Here is a 24,728-nt window from a genome sequence, read left to right on the forward strand (position 1 = left end):
CTCCTCCTCCTTCTCCTCCTCCTCTCTTCCCCCTCTCCTCCTCTTTCTGCACATCAGCTCTGTTTCTCTGGGTGACCTTGCCCTTTTCTCTTCTCTCTTTTTTTTCCTCTCTGTCCTTCCAGCGCCGCTTCAGAGCACAAGTGAAGGAGTGAGGCTGAGCTTAACACATCAAACACACACACACACACACACACAGTGTAACGCAGCACAGTTTTCTGACTCACCTCTGAAAAAATAATCTGGAATAAAAGTTTAACAAATAGCTGTAGTCGAAGTTCTTCATATTTGATCAGTTGTTTTTGATCAAACACTAAAACTTTGGGTAAGATTTTAATAAACTAACCCTTTGTATCTCCTCGTCTGAACTCTCTGACTTTAAAGGAGACATATCATGCCTCTTTTCCACAAATTAAAATAGTTCCCAGATGTCTTAAAGCCATGTCTGTGACATTCTTTGGTCAAAATACCCCAAGGATCAAACATCACAGCTCTTTTCATCCGTTCAAAACAGCCCTGTTCAGAACGGCTGGTTTCAGTGTCTGTCCCTTTAAATGCAAATGAACCACTGTTTGCCCCGCCCCTTCTACTGGTACCAGGTAGGGGTGGGGTATACAAATTTGAAAACTAGTTACATCAATGGAAGACAAAGAGGGAACAGCTCGTAAAACCACGTGGATTTCAACCTCGGGAGCCTGAAAAGAGAATAGAACAGCTCGCACACCACAGGGCTCCAATATGCAGTCCATTTATTAAGACAAGACGTAACGTTTCGAGCGTTCGGAGCCTGAAAATTACAGATTTATTGTCAATTCTCACATTTTGGGGGTCGGAAAAGAGCCTTCAAAAAGTGATATTTCCATACTATGTCCCCTTTAACTATTGTTCTCACATACTCAAGACTAACAAGACTCTTTACAGTACCTGTTTCATTATTAATCAAGGACAGTCAAGTTCAGGACCAGGTTTCACTGACTCATATAGTCATTTCCAAATCTTTCGCAAAGCATTTAGATTATGTTGAGTGTATGCTGCTGCAGGATTTAGGGTTTAGACCGTAATACTGTATGTACAGTATAAAGAGCCTGGTAGAGTAACAAAGACACAGATTAACACACAAGAGTCACATAAACCATCTCCTTCAAATATCATCAAAGAAAATTTTGGAGGCTTCTCATCTTTCCTTCCTCCTACAAGATGGTGTTCACACCATAGTTTTATTTTCCTTTTAAATGTCCAATATTTTACACTTTTCCTGTGTTTTTATTTGTGGTTTTAAGATACAGAAAGCTTCTCAGTGTAGTTTTCCATCTCCTCTCTCTGGAGCTCTAGTAACAACAGGTCGGCGTCAGCCAATCAGTAGAAAAAGATGTTATTTTGTTCTATTAGTCTGGTCTGGCAAATGACTAAACACTATAATACCCATGACCCTTAGCTATTGTTCCCATGGAGATGAAGTCAGTGTGAAGTGCAGCTGTTTGATAGTAGTTGTTTTGAACAGATCCCAGTCACAGAGGCCACGTTCAAACTAAATGAAAGTAAAGTGATGTGAGCTTCAGTCCACCGTTAAGGAAACAGAGGGTTTCATCTGTGTGACTGGATATCTCTCTGAAGTCTCAACTTGGCACTCAGACTCCTCCAGCTTTGACTTTTATATCACAGGACCCAGATTGAACTGAAGATTCATCCAGAGGAGCTCCTCCTAACATTATCTGTGGTGATATGACCGTGACTTGTACCTCAGAACGAGGGCAATCCAAAATATCTTCCGTCTTTGCTACGAGATGTGTTAAAGTTGTATCAGGTTGTATCAATTAGAGACAAAATCAATGAGATTTGGTTTCTAAATCTGAGAGAAATATGCAGTTTTGATGTTTGTGTTAAAATGCGACAGTGAACTGGCCTCCAGCCAACTCACTCGCTGACTCCTTCAGTCATTGAGATTCACTGGCACTGACCCACAACACACAAGATTATAACTCAAGGACTATTTCATGCCAATTTCTGCAAGTGTTGCAGATAACTATATTTAAAGAGGACCTACTGTATTATGCTTTTCTACTTTTTCCGTCTTATGTATATGTTGTAAATGTTGGATACTTGCTTTAGAGGCAGTTTCAGTAGCTCTGAGCTGCTGCAAACACTCGAGTTTGGAGAGTTTTTTCTAAAGTCTCTTTCTGTAACGTCACAACTTCGGCGGAAGTCCATATATGGCAACTCGCCTGGCTCTGGCCTCAGTGCCCAGTGGTAATGTGAGAGGGGGCGTGTCACTATGTAGCAAGATACCATGACCAATCTCAGCAGACTTGGGTGGGTGGGTGGGAGGAGTTTGTTTGTTTGTTTCCAAGCAGGAAAGAGCCAGGGATCCAATATCATATTAACCATCCTCTTGTGTTAGAGTCGCCACTGACCCATTTTTAGGTTTTTAATGCATAAAAGTGCCACGCACATTTGTTTATTGCATCAAGACCTTTCCACTTTGTCAGGGACCTACACTGAAACAAATTAAGACTTCTTTTTTTTTGTTTTCACAAAATTCTGAAATGCTCTGGTTACAATTATGACATTTGTGTTGTTAGGGTCGGTTTCGACCCGGTTATAATGATAACAACAATAATGAGAGTTAAAACTGAAATCACAAGTTCAAAACCAACCTTTTCATGGTTTAGGAAGTCTAACAATGTAACCAAGAGATGAGAAACAAATGGGATGATAAATAATTGTTTTTAGTGTGTTTTACAGCTGATTTAAGACTTCAAAACCGACCCGAACACAAGAGATGGTGGCAGAAAGCTGACAAGAGGAAGGTTAAAAGCCCCTGACATGAGCATAATATGTTCTCTTTAAAGAAAAAAATATATTTTAGTGTACGGATCACATGCAGGCCTTGAAACTCTTTGTCTTGGTCAAGTAAAAGACGTCTGACCCACAGAACCAGGACTGACCAGAGTCGGATCTGAATGATGCGACCTCAGCCTTGATTCCTTCTGTTTTCCCCTCAGGTGGGCTCCTTCTTCATGATCAACCTGTGCCTAGTCGTCATCGCCACCCAGTTCTCGGAGACCAAGCAGAGGGAGCACCAGCTGATGCAGGAGCAGCGGGCGCAGTGCTCCTCCTCCTCCACGCTGGCCAGCGAGCCCGGCGACTGCTACGAGGCGCTGTTCCAGCTGGTCTGCCACATCCTGCGTCGCGCCCGCAGGCAGACCGTCGCCCTCTTCAACACCCTGCGGGGGAAACCCCGAGGCTTCCGGGGGGTCGGCCGAGGCCGGGGCGGCGGGGAGGGGAGGGAGAGGAGGGCCAACGGGCGAGGCAGGCGCCACAGGAAAGCAGCGAGGCACGGTATGTAAACTGTAACCATAACGACTGAGAGTTGTCTTGAGTCATGTGGTTTGTGCACTGACTAGGGTATCAGTGGGGTCTTGAAAAGTATTAAAAGGTGATAAATCAATTTTGGGAAAATTAAGACCCTTAAAGAGACAACGAGGAGTTTCTATTTGGTTATAAAAAAGTCTCATATTAATGTGGATGAATCTCCGCTACCCACACTTGTTAATGGCTCCATTTTCGATAAATATATCGTTTTGTCTCTATCGTTATTTTGTTATTTTAATTAGTGGTGGAAACGCTGGGCGAGCTGACCAGTGTTTCCTTACTTTCGGTTTCACGGACGCAGCCCGGCGAGTCATGAGAATAACGCTGCCGAATCGCTGTTTATGGTCGGAACTACGACGGTATGTGATCGTCTTTGAACCTCCGACTTTCATTGTTGATGAATGAAAACATTCTTGCCCAGACGTCCGTCTTGCGCCGGTCCAAGAATTTCTCCGTGCGCGCGGAGGCTCATGGTAAATGTAGCGTGAGAACACTTCGCTTTCCAAAACCCCTCGTTGTCCCTTTAAAAAGTATTAAAAAGTCTTTTCACAACTTTATAAAGTCTTAAATTTTGAAGGTATTTTTTCTGAATTCAGCTGTCCAAGAGTTTGAGTCCTAAAAAACATTGTGAAAGTGTGTGAATTTATTCATTTTATTAAAAAACAAAGATGAACCGGTACATAAAAAAGAAAAGAAGATTGTTGTTTTGGTTTTTTGAGAGTGGAGCAATGTTTTTTGTTTTTTTTAATTATAAACTTTGCCTTTTATTTATTATCTTAGCCTATTTTGAATACTGTTGTATCATAGTGGTCTATAGTCTTTATCACAAACTAGAACTGTTAAAGGGATAGTTCACCCAAAATTGAAATTTTACTCATTATCTACTCACCCTCATGTGGACTAAGGGCTGGGAGAAGTTTCAGAGTTCTCCGTGGCTTCTCTGAGTTACAGGGGGTCTCGGCGTAGCAGTGCATGTCCATATAACAGTTGCCAATGGATACCAATTGTCTTCGTAACAAAAAGACACCAAAAAACATCCAAATACCTCCATGCTGCTCGTATGTAATGTCCGTCTTGTATTGAAGCCCCGAAATGCAAAATTGTCCCGAAAAAAATTAAATAAGTCTATATTTCAAGCTTGTTTGTAGCGGAAGCTCCTCTTCCCGGTTCGTCCAATTTGGACGAACATGCACTGCTATGCCGAGACCCCCTGTAACTCAGAGCAGCCACGGAGGACTCTGAAACTTCTCCCAGCCCTTAGTCCACATGAGGGTGAGTAGATAATGAGTGAAATTTCAATTTGGGTGAACTATCCCTTTAAGTTAAAAGTGTCACTGATGTAAATGGTTACGGGTTGAAGCGGCGGTGAGGTATTGAAAAATATTGAGAAGGTCTTGAAAAAGTCTTAAAAAGGTATTAGAATTAACTTCAAGATTCCTGTATATACCCTAGGCCCCCCCTGCCCCCACCACAACAGACCGGACCACCCCTCCCCAGCTGACCCCATGGCCCTCACCCCGGCCTCTGCCTCGGAGGGCTGCCCTCAGTGCGCCGCCGCCACTGCCCGGTCACTCAGCGACGGCGCCGGGCCGGTTCGCAGCGCCGGCGGCAGCGGGGAGGCAGGGGAGGAGGGGTCGGTGGAGGAAGCGGACAGGGAGGGGGCGAAGGAGAAGGGCAAGAAGGACTCGAGGGGTTGTGGGTGTCCCAAGAGGACGTGCAGGCAGCTGTGGCACGACATCAGGATGAAGCTGTGGGGCATCGTGGAGAGCAAGTACTTCAACCGAGGCATCATGATCGCCATCCTGATCAACACCATCAGCATGGGCATCGAACACCACGAGCAGGTAACAGGCCGCGTCCAAACACCTGTTCTTCTTCGTGTCACATTTTATTTTTCTCTCATCTTTAACTGATTCTCTTTCATCTGGACCGTTTCTGTGAGATTCTCTCTTCTCTTCTCTCTGTCTGGTTGTCTCCGACAGCCGTCTCTGTTACTCTCTAACAATCTTGCAAACTTGAATCAAACGTCGTTTAGAATCTGTGAAGTGTTTGTGAAACGTGTTGATGAAGACGTAACAGTTCACAGCGGCTTCAGTGGAAGGTTCAGAAGAAGCAGTTTCTGGAGTTGTGATCTTTGCATACAAGATGTATGACAACACTTTACAGTAACCCCTTAAAGGGATAGTTCAAAATTTTGGCGAATTTTTGGAGGTAAATTCACGCAAAACCACTGATGCGGATCCAGATGGGATCAGTTTTTCAGCCAGCAGTCTCTGTATTTACCTCTAAAACAACTCTGTCTGGTAACGTTCTGTTATTATCTCATAGCGTGGTGAATGTGCAGGTCACAACTTGTCCACCAGAGCGTTTTGGAGTTGTTGGATTGTGTATTTGATGAGTTTGATGAAGGAAACCAAGAAATCCCATTAGCCTCCGTAGCATAGCTCTGAGCAGCTTGCGGCTCTGCTCCGCCGTTCGCAAAATAGCTTGCACCGACAATTAAAGGTAACAAACCTACTCCTAAAACTAAAGGGATTATGGCAATGGGCCAATTTGCCAAAATGTTGAACTATCCCTTTAACACCCACTGGCCTATGGGTCACTTTGCTTCTGATTAACCCTGGGCCAGCCAGGTCCTGGACGGGCCAGTGGGTGTCAAGGTGTTAAAGCAAAGACACCCACAGTAGGTGAGAGTCTCTGTACCGCAGATAAACAATCAAACATGTCACAGTGGATTCGAACCCCCAGTTTCCATAGACTCTACCCAGGTGCTCACACCAGAGGCCCATTCATGTCAATCAGAGCATCCATCTCCGGTCCGGCACTGCTCTGGCGAAAAAATAAAATAAAATAAAATGTGCAGGTCTATTGCCTGATCACGCAACCAGCACGTATTAATCCATGTAGATTAGATCACTCACTCCAAACAGGAAGTCAAATGCACTGAGCATCACGTAAATTTCAAAATAAAACACAGTGAGAGTGAGGATCTATAATTAAAAACATTAAAACCTCCATTTACTTTCACAGCGTTTAGTTCAAAGACAAACAGGAACAAACAGTTTCCTCAAGCTCGGAGGGAGGTTTCATCCATTATCAGTAATGTGGGAGGGGGGATGCTGTTCTTGTTATTTATTATTTATTCACGTGTGTGTATGTGTGTGTGTGAGCACAGTTTAACGCTGCATGTCTGTGAATGGGGGAATCCACCACAGCAGTTAGAGACACGGCTTAGTGCTTTTTATAGTGGAGCAACAGTGTGAGGTCAGACTCTTTCAGCTTGTTCTTCCTGTCCTCACTCCTCCACAGTGTGAACCGCTTTATTACTTTCTTGCTCCTGCACAGACATCTCTCTCTCTCTCTTTTTCTTTCTTTCTTTCTTTCTCTCTCTCTCCTCACTGCTTGTGTAATGTGACTTTCCGGCCAACAGGATAAACACGTCTGCACTCAGGTGTGGCAGCAGGCTGCAGGCAGAGCTGCCAGCACATCATCGCGCCTTCGTCTCAGATCGACGCTTGCCGAGATCTCCGAGCAATAAAAACACGATGCTGTGTGTTTTCTTTTTAACTCGTACTTGTTTTTTGGGGGGGTTTTTTTCAGTCTTTCTCCCCATTTCCCGTCTCTCTCTGTCGCTTTTGCTTTGTGCGCTCTTTGTCTTTCTATCAATATTTCTCGCTCTCGCTATACCATCGCCCACTCACGCCTGCCACCGCCGCAGTGGTGGGTCGTCTCTCATCTCATGGGCGGCTAAAAATAGAGAGACGGAACGAGAGAGGCAGCCAGAGACTTTGCTCCTTTAATGGGGAGGAAGTAGCAGAGTTGGAGAGAAAAAAAAAAAAGATGTCTGCTGTTGCTGCTGCTGCTGCTCCACCGCCTGTTTAGCAAACCAGAGTTCATGCTTCCTTCTGTTTGAACAGCGGCATCAGAGGCTTAATCCGTCCCACTGCTCTGATCATCGTCCTGCTGAGAGGGGCTTCCACCTGTCCCCCTTCACACCTGTTGTCTCAACCTAACAATTAAATGTTGATTTTACATTTTAGGGCTTCAACAGGTTTAAATCAGGAGTAATGTAGGAGAGGGCATTTGATTTCCAGACAAGCTAGTTTTTGTGTTTTGGGGATGTTTCCCCTCTAAAGATGCCTCCCTTGCTAATGAAACTACATGATGAGATATATTATTAGCACCATCAACAACGCACTGTCTCCGTGTTCTCTCATTACAGGTTTAGATATTCACTGGGCTGGAAAATAGCTGCTCATATTTTTAGAAACACGTTGTCTCTATGTTAATATAATAACTGTAGTAACACCACTATCATCATCACTGCTGCTGGATTATGATTATGTATCTGGAGAGAATTGAAAATGTTGGTGAGAGGGGTTTTTTTGCTGCTCAGGGAGTGCTCACTAACAACTACGTTAGAAATGAAAAGTTTTAGCACAAATGAGGAACAAGAATGCATGACGTCATTTAGGGGAGGAGTCAGTCTTGAATGTCACATTACCACTTTAATCTTATCTAAATGTGTGATTGTATTGGTTGTTTACGAAAGTGGTTCCCAACCTGAAGTGGCCAAACAAGTGAAGCAATTTAAAGGAGACTCATTATGCCTCTTTTCAACAATTTAAAATAGTTCCTAGGTTTCTTAATGAAATGTCTGTGACATGCTTTTGGTCAAAATACCACAAGGATCCAACATGACAGCTCTCTATTCGCCCTCTCAGAACAGCCCCGTACAGAACGGCTGCTTTGGGTGCCTGCCCCTTTAAATGCAAATTAGTACTGCTCGCCCCGCCCCCCTCGCTACTGTGGCATGTGCCAAAGCTGATTATGGCTTTGCTATTGGTAAATCCTGGAAGAAACATGGCTGCCGGATATTTTTAAAAAAAATCTATGGCTTTAAAATTTATTTAGAATACAATAGAAAAATTGGCAACTCTTTATAATAAGTGCACACTATTAAACATTAGTTAAGCATTACATTCTGAATTCATACTCATTAGTATGTAGTTTATAACCACAGTTAAAAATGTTTTACTTATCATTGATAAGCACTAACTGTATTTATGAACTACATACTAATGAGTATTCAAGTGTTATAAATGAAAAAATAAAGTATTTATTAATGCTTAACTAATGCTTAATAGTGTGTACTTATTATAAAGTGTTACCGAAAAATGTATTGTCCAGCCAAGGCAGGAGATTTGTCTTCGGTCTCACCCAGTTATATAAAAACACAGACTTGTTTACAAGAATTACATAAAACCAATTTGTCAACAAGAACAAGTACAAACATGTGCAGGGAACATCTTCATGGGTTACATACAGACACCTATATATCACTTTAACTTGGTTTATTAATTATGTTGATGGTGTTGGGGATGAAGGAGCCCTCTGAGATCTATCTCTCCTGCCATCTTGACACATGTTAATAGATAAAAATGCAGAGCTGGTTTGTTTGTGGAGTCTGCTGCTGAATCAAGTGAGATTGAGCTTCCTTCATGTTGGGAAGTTACAAACTGCTGGTTTTGACCATAAACGGTGTGTTTGTAGTCAGGACAGCTGTTGTAAATGTTAAACTTTCAGTTCAGTTCAGTTCAGTTCAGTTCAGTTTATTCGATCAGCATTTTACCCCCCCCCCCCCCCTTCTCCACAGGTAAAATTTACTAAATGTACACAAGTGCTTACTGTACATGTGATGAGGGGTGCTGATCGAAAAGGTGTAGGCTGAAGCCTAGGCTTATTATGCCTACCCTTTTTACCAAAACAAAAAAAGAGGTAAAGAGAGAGAAAAAACAAAAACAAAAAAACAACAATCAATCCAGAAACTATTTCAACAAGGCAACTTTTACATTAGAGTTTAAATCAAACAAGCATTTGGCGCTCATAACAAATCTATATATTCTTTAAGTACCTTGGATTTAAACATTTTCTTGAAAATAGAAATCGAGCTACACATTCTTAATTCCTCATCATAACTGTTCCACAAATTGACACCTCTGACGGAAACACAACGCTGTTTTATATTAGTTCGTATTTTTGGTCTTTTATAGACACCTAATCCTCTCAATTCATAACGACTCTCTCGAGTTTCAAACAGCCTCTGAGTACTGCAACAAAACATATGGTTATGCACTTTAAACATAATTAGAGCCATTTTGAAATTAACTAAGTCGTAAAATTTAAGAGTCTTTGACTGTACAAAATAAGCGTTTGTTGACTCTGTAATATTTAAATGATTTATAATTCTTATAGCTTTCTTCTGTAATTTGAAGATAGGTTGAGTGTTAGTTTTGTACGCATTACCCCATATCTCGGCACAATAGGTCATATATGGAAGTAACAGCGAACAGTAGAGTGTGTATAATGACTTTTGGTTGAGATAATTTCTTGTTTTATAAAATATTGCGATGATTTTTGACATTTTGGTTATCACATTGTTTATATGTGGCTTCCAACACAGTTTGTCGTCAATTGTAACACCCAGAAATTTGTTTTCATACACTCTTTCTATTTCAATACTATTTACTATAATTTTAACCTGAGTTTTAATTTGTTTGGTACCAAAAATTATAAACTTTGTTTTATTTAGATTCAATGATAACTTATTCAAATCAAACCAGTCTTTAAGTTTGTTCAATTCATTTTCAACTATACTCAGAAGCTGTTCAAGATTTTTACCAGAGCAGTAGAGAGTGGTGTCATCAGCAAATAAAACACATTTCAATAAATCGGAGACATTGCAAATATCATTAACATATAACAAAAATAATTTAGGGCCCAAAACGGACCCTTGGGGAACCCCACAGGTGACCTTCAAGTATTTAGATTTTACATTATTTAATTGCACATACTGATATCTGTCCTCCAAATAACTCTCCATCCACTTATAAACAATCCCCCTGATGCCATATCTCTCTAATTTATTCATTAATATTCGGTGGTCAATAGTATCAAATGCCTTTTTTAAATCAATAAAGACACCTATTGTGTATTCCTTATTGTCTATTGCATTTGATATCCCTTCCACAAGTTCCATTACCGCCATCGAGGTGGACCTTTTTTCTCTAAAGCCATACTGGCTATCACTCAATAGATTATTTCTTTCAATGAAATTATCAAGTCTATTTACAAATAACTTTTCTAAAATTTTTGAGAACTGCGGGAGTAATGATATTGGTCTATAGTTGGTAAATAGATTTCTTTCAGCAGTTTTATAAATAGGGATAACTTTTGCTGTTTTCATTTTTGAAGGAAAAATACCTGTTTGAAAGGATAAATTACAAATATACGTAAATGGCTGAACTACATATTCAATGATACTTTTAATTAATACCATGTCCATATCAAAACAATCAGAGGATTTTTTATTTTTGAATTTATTAACAATCTCGAGTATCTCTCTATCATTCGTAGCACTAGAAAACATGGAGGAGGAATTTTTACTAATATACTTATCTATCTCATTATTACTTTTTGGCTTCGGAATATCTTTTGATAGGTTGCAACCAACCTGAACAAAGAAGTTATTAAATTCATTTACTATTTCTTCAATTTTATCTGTAATAATGTCATTATCTTTTACAAAGTATACTGGATAATCCTTTTTTTTAAAGCTCTTTTTAATTATACAATTTAATACTCTCCACGTTCCTTGTGTGTTACACCTGTTCTGCTCCAATAATGTGTGATAATACTCTTTCTTATTTGTTCTTATGATGTTTACAAGTTTATTTTTATATACCTTATACTTTAATTCAGCCTCTTTAGTTCTCAATTTTAAGAATTTCTTGTACAATCTATTTTTCTTTTTACATGCATCCTCTATCCCCTTTGTGATCCATGGTTTATATTTATCATTATGTTTTCTGTTTACTTTTTTTAGGGGACAATGTTTCTCATATAGTGAAATTAAAGTAGACATAAATTTATCATATGCACAATTTGGGTCTTCACTGGCATAGACTTCATTCCAGCGTTGTCCCTCTAGGTCCATCTTGAGGGCAGCAATGGCTTTAGGTGTTTTATGTCTTATCATTTCGTGTGTATGAGTCTTTTGTTTAACTTTCTTCCCAAAAAATTTTTGAATAACTGCAAAAATAGGAAGATGATCACTAATGTCATTTATTAGAAGTCCACTTACTATTTCATAGTCCATTTGATTTGTGAATATATTATCTATCAGTGTGGCTGTATCAATGGTTATTCTACTTGGTTTTAGTATTACAGGGAAAAGGTAGTTGCTATACATTGTGTTAATAAAGTCAATTGTTTTTTGGTGTCTGTTTGGATTCAGCAAATTTATATTGAAATCACCACAGATTACTTGCACTTTGTTATCATTTAAATTGTTAAACATAACAGCTAGTTGTTCATTGAATATATCAAGACATGAACCTGGCGTCCGATAGATACAACTAACAATTACATTCTTTGCTTTTTCATTATGAATCTCAATGGTTAAACATTCAAGTACATTGTCTATAGTATTTGTCATACATTCAATCTGGCTGCATCGCAAAGTTCTATCCACGTATAAAGCAACCCCACCTCCTTTTTTATTCACCCTGTTCATTGTAAATAGTTCGTATCCTTCCAGTTCCATTTCCTTAACTTTCTCTTTATCAAGCCATGTTTCTGATACTGCAATTATATTAAATTTACCATGTTTACTCAAACACTCTTTAATTTTTGAAATATTTCTATAAAGACTTCTACTGTTGAAATGTATGATTGATAGTGCATTGTCCATGTTGATACTTGTGTTTAGTTGATCATCTGTATAGTATTCGCAAGTATTGTTGTTGTTGTTATTATAAAAATTGTTGTCTGGGTCAAAGTTGCATTCAGGATCAAACATCTTATGTTCTACATAGTCAAAGGTTTTGAAGTTCATTTTTTCCGTGCTTGTGTTGGGTAACTGCCCAAGTTGACAGTCATTTGCACAATTCCCGAAATCTTCCTCCTCAAAGTCATCGAATGGAAAAATATAGTCTCTATCCAGGCTTGTCATTTGTCTGTTTAGTTATTTTCATTGTCCATGGAAGTGGCCAAAGCCATTCCCCACAAAAACAAAAGAAGAAACAAAGCAAAAACAAAAGGAAAAGCAAAAAAGAAAAGCAAACACAAAAGCGAAACAAATCAAAAACAAAAGTTAACAAAACAAAATAAAACGAAGTCCATGATGAACTGTGCATCCAGCCTTCACGCATTTTCACATGTGGGCTTCTCTACGGCTGCCACATTTATTCCGCATCTTATGTATATTGCTCTAAGTCTTTGAGTTCTCTTATCATCACAACTTTTGCTTCCTCCGGTGTACCGTTCAATCGTATCATTACTTTGCAGTTTCTCGTCCACGTCGCTTGTATCTTGTTTTGTTTTCTCAGGTAGCGTGCCTCTCTCGCAATTTCAGCATTTTTTTTCGTCAAGTGTTCATTTAACTCATTGAGTGCCAACCACGTAATTTCTCGTTTTTCGTTCCCATGCGTTGAGTGCCAAAAACGAAATTTTTCGTTTTTTGCTTTTTTTTTAAATTATGAAAATAGACACTTTAATACACATTATATGTAAATTTGGGGACTCTACGACGAGGAGAACTGAAATAGATGACGATCAAAGTCACATGACAGCTCATGATCTGGAAGTTTTTATCATAACTCAGCTTCTGCAAACGGAGTTCTGCATGCAGATGCAGTGCAGCTGCTCCGCAGCTGCTCTGCTCTCACCCGCGAGGCTGCAGCAGCTGGGAGCTGAACCAGGAAGCTCTCAGCCCACTGTCCCGCCCGGTCTTCATCTGGAGCAACACCGTGTCCTCCCCAAAGTCCTCCCGCGGTAAAATCTGATGGTCTCTGGACCAAAGCAGACCGGCACCACCGACCCGTACCACAGACGGACCGCGACCACCGGCGGGACCGGTGTTCGCGAGCCGCTGTGGCCGGCAGAGCCTCACGTTCCGCGGCGAGAGGCTGTGACACGGCACGGTGCGTCTGTGTTATTGCTGTTTAGTGGCGCCCCCCCGCCCCCGATGGTGGTTTTGTGAATAGAACAACAATTGTTGTGTATATTTATCTTATACGAGCCCTTTGATCCAGAAATGCGAGTGTCTGAAGAGCGACAGACACAAACAGCGCACCTTTCATAAAAGACGCTCTATCTCCTTTTCTAGAAAAAAAGGAGGGATTTTGGTGAAACCCAGCCATGTTTAGCTTGACTTTTCTCAGGAACGGAGGCACGTAGAAACAAACGGTTTGTGGCCATTTGAAGGATAAAGTTAAACCTTTCAAATGAGCTACAGTATGTGTTGGTGGCAATAATATAGAATACACTATGGCTCTAAAATAAAAAGTCAAATATGGTCTAATTTGCCGGTACACTTGACTAAAACTTTGGAAAGGAGCGCGGCACTCAATGAGTTAAGTACACACCGCTCCCCTTTAATTTCTTTGTCTGCCTTAGCAGCTCAATCTTGGTCTTACGACTCACAAACCGAACGATAATTGCCGGCCGTGTCTTATTGTCTTTTCGGGGCAGCATGTGGCAGGCTGCGATGTGATGGCTCTCAATACTCACATTCTTAGCGAGGAGGAATTTTATCACTTGTTGCTCCAGCGTTTGAAGCTCCCCTGCTGGGGCGTCTTCACCGTCATTGTCTCTAGCCGTAGCCCTGGCATATGATCGGTGCGTCGTCTCCAGTCCGTTTATGATTAAATCATCCATCCTTGTGTATTGTTCTAAATCTTCAATTCGCCGTTCCAAGTTGTTTATTTTCTTGTCTTTCTCCTTCACCAAGTTTTTCAGTTGCTTTATCTCATCCGTCAGGTCCCGTAGCATGTCGTTTTGTTTGGCCACTCTGCTGAGTTCACCCGACATAAAATCCAGCGATTTTCTGATCTCCTCCAACTCCTCCTCAATTCCAAGACTTCTTGTCTTTGGTGGCATCTTTATGACAGTTTACACCATCTCCTTTCTCCGTTTTATTTCTCGTTGATTTTTGCCAAAAAATCACTTTTTTCTCTCTCCTTCACCCACACCTGCAGGAGCACACCTCACATGCGTCCGTGCGCCCCTCCTCCTCCTCTCTTTCTATTCTTCTTCTAACTTCTTCTACAGAACAGAAGTTTTCTTGAGGCACTGTTGAAATGCAGAGACCCAGTTATTCACACGGTCAGCAAACACTTGGCCACAGTGGCAAGGAAAAGAAAAAAAAAACTTTTCAGAGTCAGAATCCTTGAGCAGCTCAGACTCGGGTGTGCGACCATCTGCCTCGATCAAGGTTGTAGTATTTCAGTCGGTGCCAAGTGGACCTCAGATTGTTCTCAACATCACAAATAAGATCATGTGAGATGATCGGGTGGTTGTCTTACATCTCTCACATCAGATCCTGCAGATGCGGCATCGTGTGCGTTAATGAAAACACATCCTCTGTCCAACAGGACGGCTTAGTCGAGTGAGAAGACACTTCAGAGACTTTAACAGCTGTTTGGGAATGAATAATGCAGCAGCATGACAGGCACTTTGGAGACGTGACAGGGGATGGAGAGAGATCAAACACCACGGCTAAACGGTTCTTTGGTTTCTGCCAAGAACACTGAGATTAGAAAAAAGAAGCTGAAGAAAAAATGACCAGATTGATGTTTGTCAGTGCAGCAGCGGTCCCAGTCAGAGTCAGCCAATAAATGAAAGCAACTGTATTAGGTCAGAGAATTAAACAAAAAAACAAAGATGATTCATCAAACCGCAGGAAAGTGCTGGATCTCCTCGAGGAGAAAATGAAATTGGAGCAAATAACACGAAGATGGGAATTTGGAAACGACTCAGATTCTTCATGTGAAAATGATGCAACACTCCAGCTTCATCTGAGGATTATTGAAGAATCAATAACCAACAGGGACGAGCGTTAATAAGATGAAACTGAATTAACCAAAATTGCCTTTTACAGACAAAAATATGTTTATTGGAAGCATACAAATAAATGTATACATCATTTTTATACTTATACTGTAGAGGATTTTCAATATTATGCACATTAATATTCATATTTTGCCTGATACGGCAGCAGAAGGAGGCACACAGACACTGTGTTAACGGTTGATGGAAGTGGGACTTGATCTCTCTCTTCACCTTCTCTTCCTGCTTTAGATTTCATCATCAAAGAGCAGAACAGTCCGTTAAGCTGTTACCTGCTCCCACTGATAAAGTGCTCTGTGGCTTAAAACCTGAATAATTAGCAGCATGTGCTTATTGGCCTCCGCCCAACTAGTCCACCTGCACCTGATTAACCTGGGATTTGTTTCTTGTTTGTTTGTTTTTGCTTTTATTTTGATAGGGCAGTATAGAGAGACAGGAAACCAAGGAGGGAGATGTGGTATATTGATGTGTGTTATTGACTTGTATTCAAAAAGAGTTTATTTACAGGAAGAAGAACAGCGTACAAAAAATGCCGAATCCTGGAGCATCTCTGGTGCCAATATGAGATCTCTTCTCTCCTCTTGGACCAAAACTCTAAACCTATATACCTTTTTTCTGACTCCCCCTTCTCCAGACAGAGAAGAGCCCTAAAACAGATGGTAAATGACCCTTGACATATCCCCCTTAACCTTTAGGCTAACTGAAGTCACCACATCCTGTCTCCCACAACCGTTAGCCGTTGGAGAAAACAGAACATACCCCATGAAACCAGATTACTTCTACACAGGACATGGAGTCCCTTAGCAGAGCATCGATTCACACATTTCTTGAATTCCGGACAAAGCGCACACACAAAGAAGAACATAAGATAATACAAGATATTAAAGCAAAATGTACAGGTGGATAATACACTACAGAGACTTGGGGAAATCCATGTGCAAAGGATTGTCACGGCCGGGGGTTGAAACCGGTGATCAGCCGACATGGAACGTGCTGTTGAACCACTCACTCAAGTTTTGAGTTATGTCAAAACACAAAAATATATATACTGTATATATTTTTTTTAATGTAACAATTTTTTCATATGTATTTACTCACATCGCACCAAAGTACAATTGTCATTTTTTATACAACATAATACAGTAACAGAAAAAGAAAAGAAGAAACAAACTAACTAACTAATAATACAAGCACATTGTCGACTTTTGGATGAAGATGAAGTTCACACCCAGCCCAGCCCGACCTGTCCACCTCCTCCTCCTCGTCCTCCCAGGTGCATCATCTGACAAGCATCAGCAGACGCCTGCAGCACACACTGGACACATCATGTAAATAGATAAAGTATTCAGGGAGCTGTTGCCAGAGGGGACTGATCCAGGTTTAGTAGTTTGTGGTGAAACTGCCACACAGAGACTCTTGTGTTGCCCTGAAGACAGACATCAATATGACTGATGGAGTTGAACACATTCACTGAACCCAAAGTAAAACCAGCAGATCAGAGCAGCACAACTGACCTCCACTTGAGTTACTGTTGGTGATTAATGCTTTTTAAGATGTTCTGGTTGTCGAGGAGACCGTCTTTACACTACATAGTTCAAGTGACTCAAGTGGCACAGATCGGATCTGGAACATGAACGCGTAAATGGGGAAATAAACCTGCAAGAAATCGGATATTGTCAGATCGGATTCAAGCCTCCTTTATATGTGGAAATGTATCAGATCGGAATCGGATATCTGCCACTGCTGTACGTCTGTAATCTAAACAGACGGATCAGATACTTCCTGGCATTGAGAGTCGCTGTGACAATAATTGATGATAGCGTTGATGTAGCAGCGATCACAGGACTTAATAAGGCCTCTCTCATTTCCCCTCTGCTTTAAAATGTGACTCGTATTCTGGTCACTTCTAAAAATGCTCCAGAAAAAAAAAAATCTTCGTTGGTAGCCAAACCACATCTGTGCACGCGGGTTGTTTCAGGCAAGCAAAGTAGGTGTAAATGCAGACATCAGATATCAGTCATTACAAATCAGATGTGTGCAGATATGTAAAGGGATAGTCCAACATTTTGGCAAATTGGCCCGTTGCCATATTCCCTATAGGTTTAGGTGTAGGTTCGTTACCTTTAATTGTTGGTGCAAGCTATTTTTAGAACGGCGGAGCAGAGCTGTGAGCTGCTTAGAGCTACGCTACAGAGGCTAATGGGATTTCTTGGGTTCTTTCATCAAACTCATCAAATACACAATCCAGCAACTCCAAAACGCTCTGGTGGACAAGTTGTGACCTGCACATTCACCATACTATGAGATAATAACAGAACGTTACCAGACAGAGTTGTTTTAGAGGTAAATTCATGCAAAACTGCTGATGCATGTTAACGTCAGGGGCAGTTGTTGGATTGTGTATTTGATTAGTTTGATGAGGGAAACCTAGAAATCCCATGAGCCTCCGTAGCGTAGCTCTGAGCAGCTCACGGCTCTGCTCCGCCGTTCTAAAAATAGCTTGCACCAACAATTAAAGGTAACAAACCTACTCCTAAAACTATAGGGATTATGGCAACGGGCCAATTTGCCAAAATGTAGTGTATCTTCCTGCATCATCTCAGTGCTGATGTGTGTCAGCAATGTTTTTTTTAATTTAAGGGCACATTTTAGGAGCAACATTTGTCCAGCTGCAACAAGCACACACACAGTTCATTCATATCTTCTTACTAGCATTTGCAATTAGCCTTTTTTAATCCTAAAGTTTCATATGAGTTCGATTTCTGCAGTGTTTTTTTTTTTTTTTTTTTTTTTTAACTTTTCGTTTAGTTCACTTTCCTAAATCAACTGCGAGTCCTCAGTGTGACATCAAATCCCCGCTCCTCTTATTTCATACCATACATCAGCCAACTGGAAAACACAAGTCTTTAGATCTGTTCCCAGGTCTGCAGTAATGAGACAGCGGTAATGGATCTCCAGGGGCTGCCGATGCCGTTCGGCTGGTCTGCAAACAGCGGTCAGCCGTCACATCGTTACCGACACTGGCGGGCACGCATCATTAGCCCCAGTTTTCAGACTGCTAAACACTCATTAGCACTGACAAACACATACACACACACACACACATATATATGTTTATATACATGCAACAATACAAACACACACACAGGCACGCACTCCTGCACACACATAGACATGCAAATGCAAAACACACAGTGCTCATTGATTCTGAGCCGGTGAAATGTCAGAAGCGTTATTGTTGAAGTTGTGTGGAATAGTGATGTGCTGCAAATCATGATGGTGCCAAATTTAGCTCCTGTGTGTGTGTGTGTCTCTGTGTGTGTGTTTGTGCATGTGTGTCTCCTTCTTTATATTGAGCAAAGCCAGACAGAAACAGAGAGAAAGAAAGAACGAGGGAGAAGAACTCAAATAATGTCAAAGGCAGCTGAGAAGACAGACATTGATCAACATTAACAATGTGAGAGTGACAGCAGCACAACTGAACTCACTGTACATCACAGCGTTTGAGCTTCTTTTTTTTTTTTTCTTTCCTGGGAAGCAAAAAAAAATCCCAGTCTCCCAGTTTGTGTCTGAGACGGAGAGAAGGAGTGAAAGATGACGGACCTTTTTAATGGAAGCATCTGCAGCATCCATAATTGATGATGGAAATGTGTAATGTTTTGTTTGCCCGCTGCCAGAGAGGAGTCAAACCGTAGGGAAGTGGCCCGGCAGAGCAGACCGTGTTTGAACAACACACCGGCTATTTTACTGCTGTCAGTAATTCTCCTAAAACTGCAGCTATGGCCAGTACAGTGCACTGCAGTGAATGTGTTTGTGTGAGCTTTTGTCCTCCTCCTCCTCCTCCTCCTTGCCCTTTTCCACCAATCAATTTGAACCATTCGATCCGCGGTGAGAAAAAAAATGGCTGATGAACCAGACAAAGTGGTGAAGAAGCCAAAGAGACAAAGAGGCCAGCAGATACATGGAGAGAGAGACATGTGGAGAGCAGCTCAACATGTTCATCTCGCTGTGTTTCCAAACACTGATTGACCGCACCTGCTTGTTATTTATGGATGTATCACCAGAGTGACCACGGTGTTCCTGCAGATACACATGTTATTTCCTCTCTTTTTTCTTGGCGGTACCGCTTCTCATTTCCTCTCCTATTACTCCACTTTGCTTTCTGCTCTTTCCTTTTCAGTCCTTTTTCAGTCATCTTTCCTCTGTCAGTTTCTTTTCTTTAGCTTTTTTATCTCATTTTTCCAGCCTAGCCTCAATGCTAACGTTTAGCCCTGTTATAGGGGTTTCAAACCAGCAGGACTCCGTGCTGGTTGCGGTTCCCAAACCCAATTTTGAACTGGCTGGCATGTTCAGATTGGAAAAATAAGAGAAAGTCAGTTCTCAAGGGAACCAATTTTCTTTTTTCCTTCAATGAACTTTATTGAAAAGGGTTGTACATACAAACAAATGTACACAGAACAGCAGACAGGCGCTCCAATATACTATATGTATAAGGGAACCAAAAAAATACTTGGCTCTTCCCTGCGAACCGTGACATCATCAGTGGGCGTGTCTTATTCACGCCAACACATGACCAAATGACTAGTAAACTTTAAAAAAACTGAAGAATGATTACAAAGACAGCAAAAAAGAGTAATGCAGAGTATCATACTACCACTTTGGTTCCACTTAAACTGGTGTGAAAGCACCTTAGTGGCTAAAATGCTCAAAATCATGGATATATTATCATGTTGTGGCAATATGATTGTGATTGATGTATGACTGATGCCACCAGCAGCTCAAACCTTTTCTTTGTGTAATGTTGACGTAAATGAATGAATGAATGAATACTAGCCAGAGGTAACAAAGGTACGGCTCATTAACTATCGCAAAGACAACATGGCTGCCCCCCTGTGTCGAGTTTGGCAGAGTTTATAATTTTCCAAACCAGCTGTCAGGACCCAACTCTTCAATGTCACATTTTCCTGCTTTAACTCTCCTCTCCTCATCTTCCTCTTCTCCGTTCAGCCAGATGAGCTCACCAACGTCCTGGAGATCTGCAACATCGTCTTCACCAGCATGTTTTCCTTGGAGATGATCCTCAAGCTCACAGCTTTCGGCTCTTTCAACTACCTGCGAAACCCCTACAACGTCTTTGATGGAGTCATCGTCATCATAAGGTACAGTACAGCTGAAATGCTATTGTTTAGACAGACTATAATATTTCCATGCTTCAGCATATTGTATGTACTATGGAAAAGGCAGCTCTAATACAGTGGTTCTCAAGCTTTTTTACATCAAGGACCCCTAAATTGACACAAATTAGACCACGGAACCCCATTGGACAAAATTTTGAAGCAAAAACCAGAAATATACAAGTATTTGTTTTGAGACTGAATAACGTTTTTATGTATGTTGAAATTAGGGCCAATGGCGTGAATTCATGGAAATATTGCAGAGAAATTTCTGGAAAAAAGTGGTACAATTTCTAAAAAAAAAAAAAAAAAAACAGTTAGAAATTTTCTAAAAAAAAGTGTTAAAATTTCTCAAAAAAAAAAAAGTTCTAGGAAAAGTGGTAAAATGGACCCCCTTGAACCCTCTCAAGGACCCCACTTTGAGAACCATTGCTCTATATGCAGTCAAAATAATTTTGTTATTGCTTTTTGAGTTTTAGACCCACAGTTGTGCATCATTACATTTTCAAAGCAATGAAATGAAGTGTGTTTAGAAAGTAGGTTGTACATTGCGTCATTACAGCAGAACAAGGAGAAACAATAGAAAAAGAAAAGGAGTATTATGTTTATGAAATATTGACAGAAATACGTGTGTATACTCCTTGTCACCTTGTGTAGTACCTGGAGTTAATGTACTATATGTATGTATGTGGATGCCAAAGTCAGACAGCAGCAGCATGTTTTTTTTTGGTTTTTTTTTGGCTCTTGTTACGTTGTGCTCGGAGCTTTCAGGTGAGTGGCTGTGCCTTTGATCCACTGGGTTTTTTTTTTTCTTTTTTCCCTCAATTCATCTGGCTGAGCACCTTAGTCTGTGATCCCCATTATAACCCTGAGATCAAATACACATCAAAGCAACTAAAACTGAACAAGATCAAATGTGTAGCCCGTCACAGAGGATACATGTTGATTGAACATAGCTATATCTGTCTTCTTATGTCGCGCTCTGCCACCAATTTCCCTCCCTTCATCTATCTGAATGTCCTCAGCTATTCATACGAGGCTCACCAACCCCCTATTCAGTCTCTGCCGATGCACGGACGATGCTATTTAGATGTGCTGTGTCGAAGCCGTTGATGGCCTCTTCCATTAGGAGACAAGTTTCTTTAAAGCCGCGTTTTCCACAAGTGAGCGGCGCACTGCTCGTGATGAATGTCGGCCGGAGCGTGAAAGGAACGGCATAACTTTGTGATTCTGCAGACAGCAAACAGCCATTAAGGTCATTAAGTATTTAAGCAAGAGCTTAAGGAAACTTTAAGTGGACACATTCATTACTGCAAGACAAGATAAACCAAACTTTCTTTATGTGCTGCTGGACTTCGAGATAAATTCAGCTAATATAGTTTTTTGTTGACGTTTGATAAAGTAGAAGAAGTGAAATGGTCTAATTAAAGCTGCTGGCTCTGCGGTAGGTGAATGGGGCGGACGCAGCAGGTGATTTAACGCCTGTTTAACACAGTTTCAACTTAAACTGAACTTTATAACCTTCCTGAACGGAGGAGTTGTTATAGGACTGTTGTATTTGACTGCCTTCGTTGAAGCTAGGTGTTTCCAATAAACTTTAAAGTGCAGAAATGATGTTTCTTCATTGGATATTATCACAACTTAGCACTGTTTCTGTGTATGTGTGTGATTCTTTCTTCTTTTTTTTTGTAATATTTGCATTATGGATGCTTGTTTACATAATGATAACACTAAAGTTAAATTATCCATTTTTTAATCGATAACCAAGAAAGTAATTGTAGTAAACAAACATTCATTAGGTGAAAGAATGGGTACAGACAGTAGCAATGCATTACGTGGAGGTCCATTCTTTGATTGTTAGACATGGCACGAGGATGCAAGTCCCCTCTTGGTAATTTCTTTAAAATTAATTAAAAAGCACATTTGCAGTAATATTATGATAAAACACTGAAAAAGTAAACTTTATATTCTATTTTTGTTTTTCCAAAATGAACAGAAACAGAAGTCCACTTTTGGCAGTGTAGCTCGATAGTCCACTGTTGGTAACGTTGGTTTGTATGTGTGTGTGTGTCTTGTCAGTGTGTGTGAGATCGTGGGCCAGTCGGACGGCGGCCTGTCCGTGCTGAGGACCTTCAGGCTGCTGCGGGTGCTGAAGCTGGTGCGGTTCATGCCGGCCCTGAGGAGGCAGCTGGTGGTCCTGATGAAGACCATGGACAACGTGGCCACCTTCTGCATGCTGCTCATGCTCTTCATCTTCATCTTCAGGTGAAAGTACAACACGTCTGTGCTGCACAGCAAAAAAAACAAACATCAAAAACCACATCATGTTACAAATTCATAAAACAAGTTCACTAGCTGTTTGTTTAAAGGGATAGTTCAACATTTTGGTAAATTGGCCCATTTCCATAATCCCTATAGTCATAGCAGTAGGTTCGTTACCTTTAATTGTCGGTGCAAGCTATTTTTAGAACGGCGGAGCAGAGCTGCGAGATGCTCAGAGCTACGCTACGGAGGCTCATGGGATTTCTTGGTTTCCCTCATCAAATACACAATCCAACAACTCCAAAACGCTCTGGTGGACAAGTTGTGACCTGCACATTCACCACACTATGAGATAATAACAGAACGTTACCAGACAGAGTTGTTTTCAAGGTAAATTCATGCAAAACCGCTGAGGCACGAGGGCAGTTTTTTGGCAAGCAGTCTCTGCATTTACCTCAAAAACAACTCTGTCTCATAATATCACATTATTATCTCATAGCGTGGTGAATGTGCAGGTCACAACTTGTCCACCAGAGCGTTTTAGAGTTGTTGGATTGTGTATCTGATGAGTTTGATGAGGGAAACCAAGAAATCCCATTAGCCTCTGTAGCGTAGCTCTGAGCAGCTCGCGTCTCTGCTCCGCTGTTCTAAAAATAGCTTGCACCCACAAATAAAGGTAACGAACCTACTGCTAAAACTATAGGGATTATGGCAATGGGCCAATTTGCCAAAATGTTGAACTATCCCTTTACACTGGTGTCTCTTTTTCAAACTCTTGTTTACCTGCTTTGAAGTGCAGGAGGTCACACTGTCCTGCAGCAGCTATTAACCTTGTGTGCAGAATAATGAGCGGACACTTGAAGATCCAGTTATATTTTAACAGGCTGACACTTGAAAAGCCTGAGCTGCTGCTGCTGCTCATCTGAAGGCCTGAGAGGTCTGTTCAGAGGACGATCAATGGCCCCGCCGGCTTTGTTCCCCTTCCTCTCAGCTTCACTTGCCACTCAAACCACTCTCTGAGAGTTTGTTTTGTAAAATAATGTGACCCTGTGGTAATCATAATAAACACTCTAGATATGTATCAGACACAGAAAACACACAAACAGAAGGTCAACATGCAAAAACTATTTTCTTTTTTTTACTTTTTACTTTTAAAGGGCTTGTTCTTGAGTGCCACTTACAGTATTACCATACACTATTCGATTAAAAAGAATAAAGTCTCACTTTTTATTATATTTTTATTGCCATGAAGTGACTCTGTTTGGACTCTGAATTCAAGATTTCCTATTGTATTTCCAATGTGTCCAATTACTCCCATAAAGAGTCACCTCCATGCTCACTAACAGCTCAGTTTGCTGCTTCCTGTTTGGTTATGTTAGAGTACGCAATGTTGACGTCATTGAACTTTGCTGTTTTCATGAGCCAGCACTAAAAAAATGACAAACGATGACAGAGGTGACAGACGCTCACTGCAACTGCAGTAAAATATTTAAGAGATTTTATTCAGATATTGGAAATTGTCATGTTTGACACCTTGATAATTGTCACATTCATAATTCAGCTTTTAGAGGGATTGTCCATAATGACGGCAGTGCTGTGCTCAGGGCTCTCGGTTCACAGCAGATGCTTTGTGATCTATTTACAAATGATATTCAGGCTCTTAGAAACCATTCAATGAATTATTGTCTATGTAACGAATCTCTGCAATTAAGTGAAAACACCTCTGCCTTTCAATGTTTACTGTGGTGCTTTACAGTCACAACAAGGCCAATGGAGCAGATGACATCTTATGTAAGCAGGCTTTAGGGCTCAGTCGCATTCAAACATTTACATTTATCTTCATAATCCCAGAGGAGGAAGTGTTTGGTTGCAGCCAGGGCACAAAAAACAACTGATAACATAAACAGATGCTTAAAAAAAAAAAAAAAAGGCAGCGATTATGAAATCAGATGAATCCGGGACAAAGAAAAGCTTTAATCATCCAATGTCTCTAAAAAGTAAGGCGTCCAGTCA

General features: G+C 40.9%; 1 protein-coding gene across 1 annotated transcript in view; it reads left to right on the forward strand.

Annotated features, from left to right (window-relative positions):
- The window catches only part of LOC146992329 (voltage-dependent T-type calcium channel subunit alpha-1I-like), a 292,588-nt gene that overhangs the window by 176,463 nt on the left and 91,397 nt on the right, over nucleotides 1–24,728 (forward strand). The window contains exons 9-12 of the mRNA XM_085785626.1: nucleotides 3,000–3,336; nucleotides 4,822–5,213; nucleotides 20,287–20,438; nucleotides 22,533–22,718. Coding sequence (XP_085641752.1) covers nucleotides 3,000–3,336; nucleotides 4,822–5,213; nucleotides 20,287–20,438; nucleotides 22,533–22,718 — 1,067 coding nt within the window. The remainder of the gene's footprint in view (nucleotides 1–2,999; nucleotides 3,337–4,821; nucleotides 5,214–20,286; nucleotides 20,439–22,532; nucleotides 22,719–24,728) is intronic.

Source organism: Trachurus japonicus, chromosome 1 (assembly GCF_045865225.1).
Source record: "Trachurus japonicus isolate A0001 chromosome 1, Traja_1.0".
Lineage (NCBI taxonomy): Eukaryota > Metazoa > Chordata > Actinopteri > Carangiformes > Carangidae > Trachurus > Trachurus japonicus.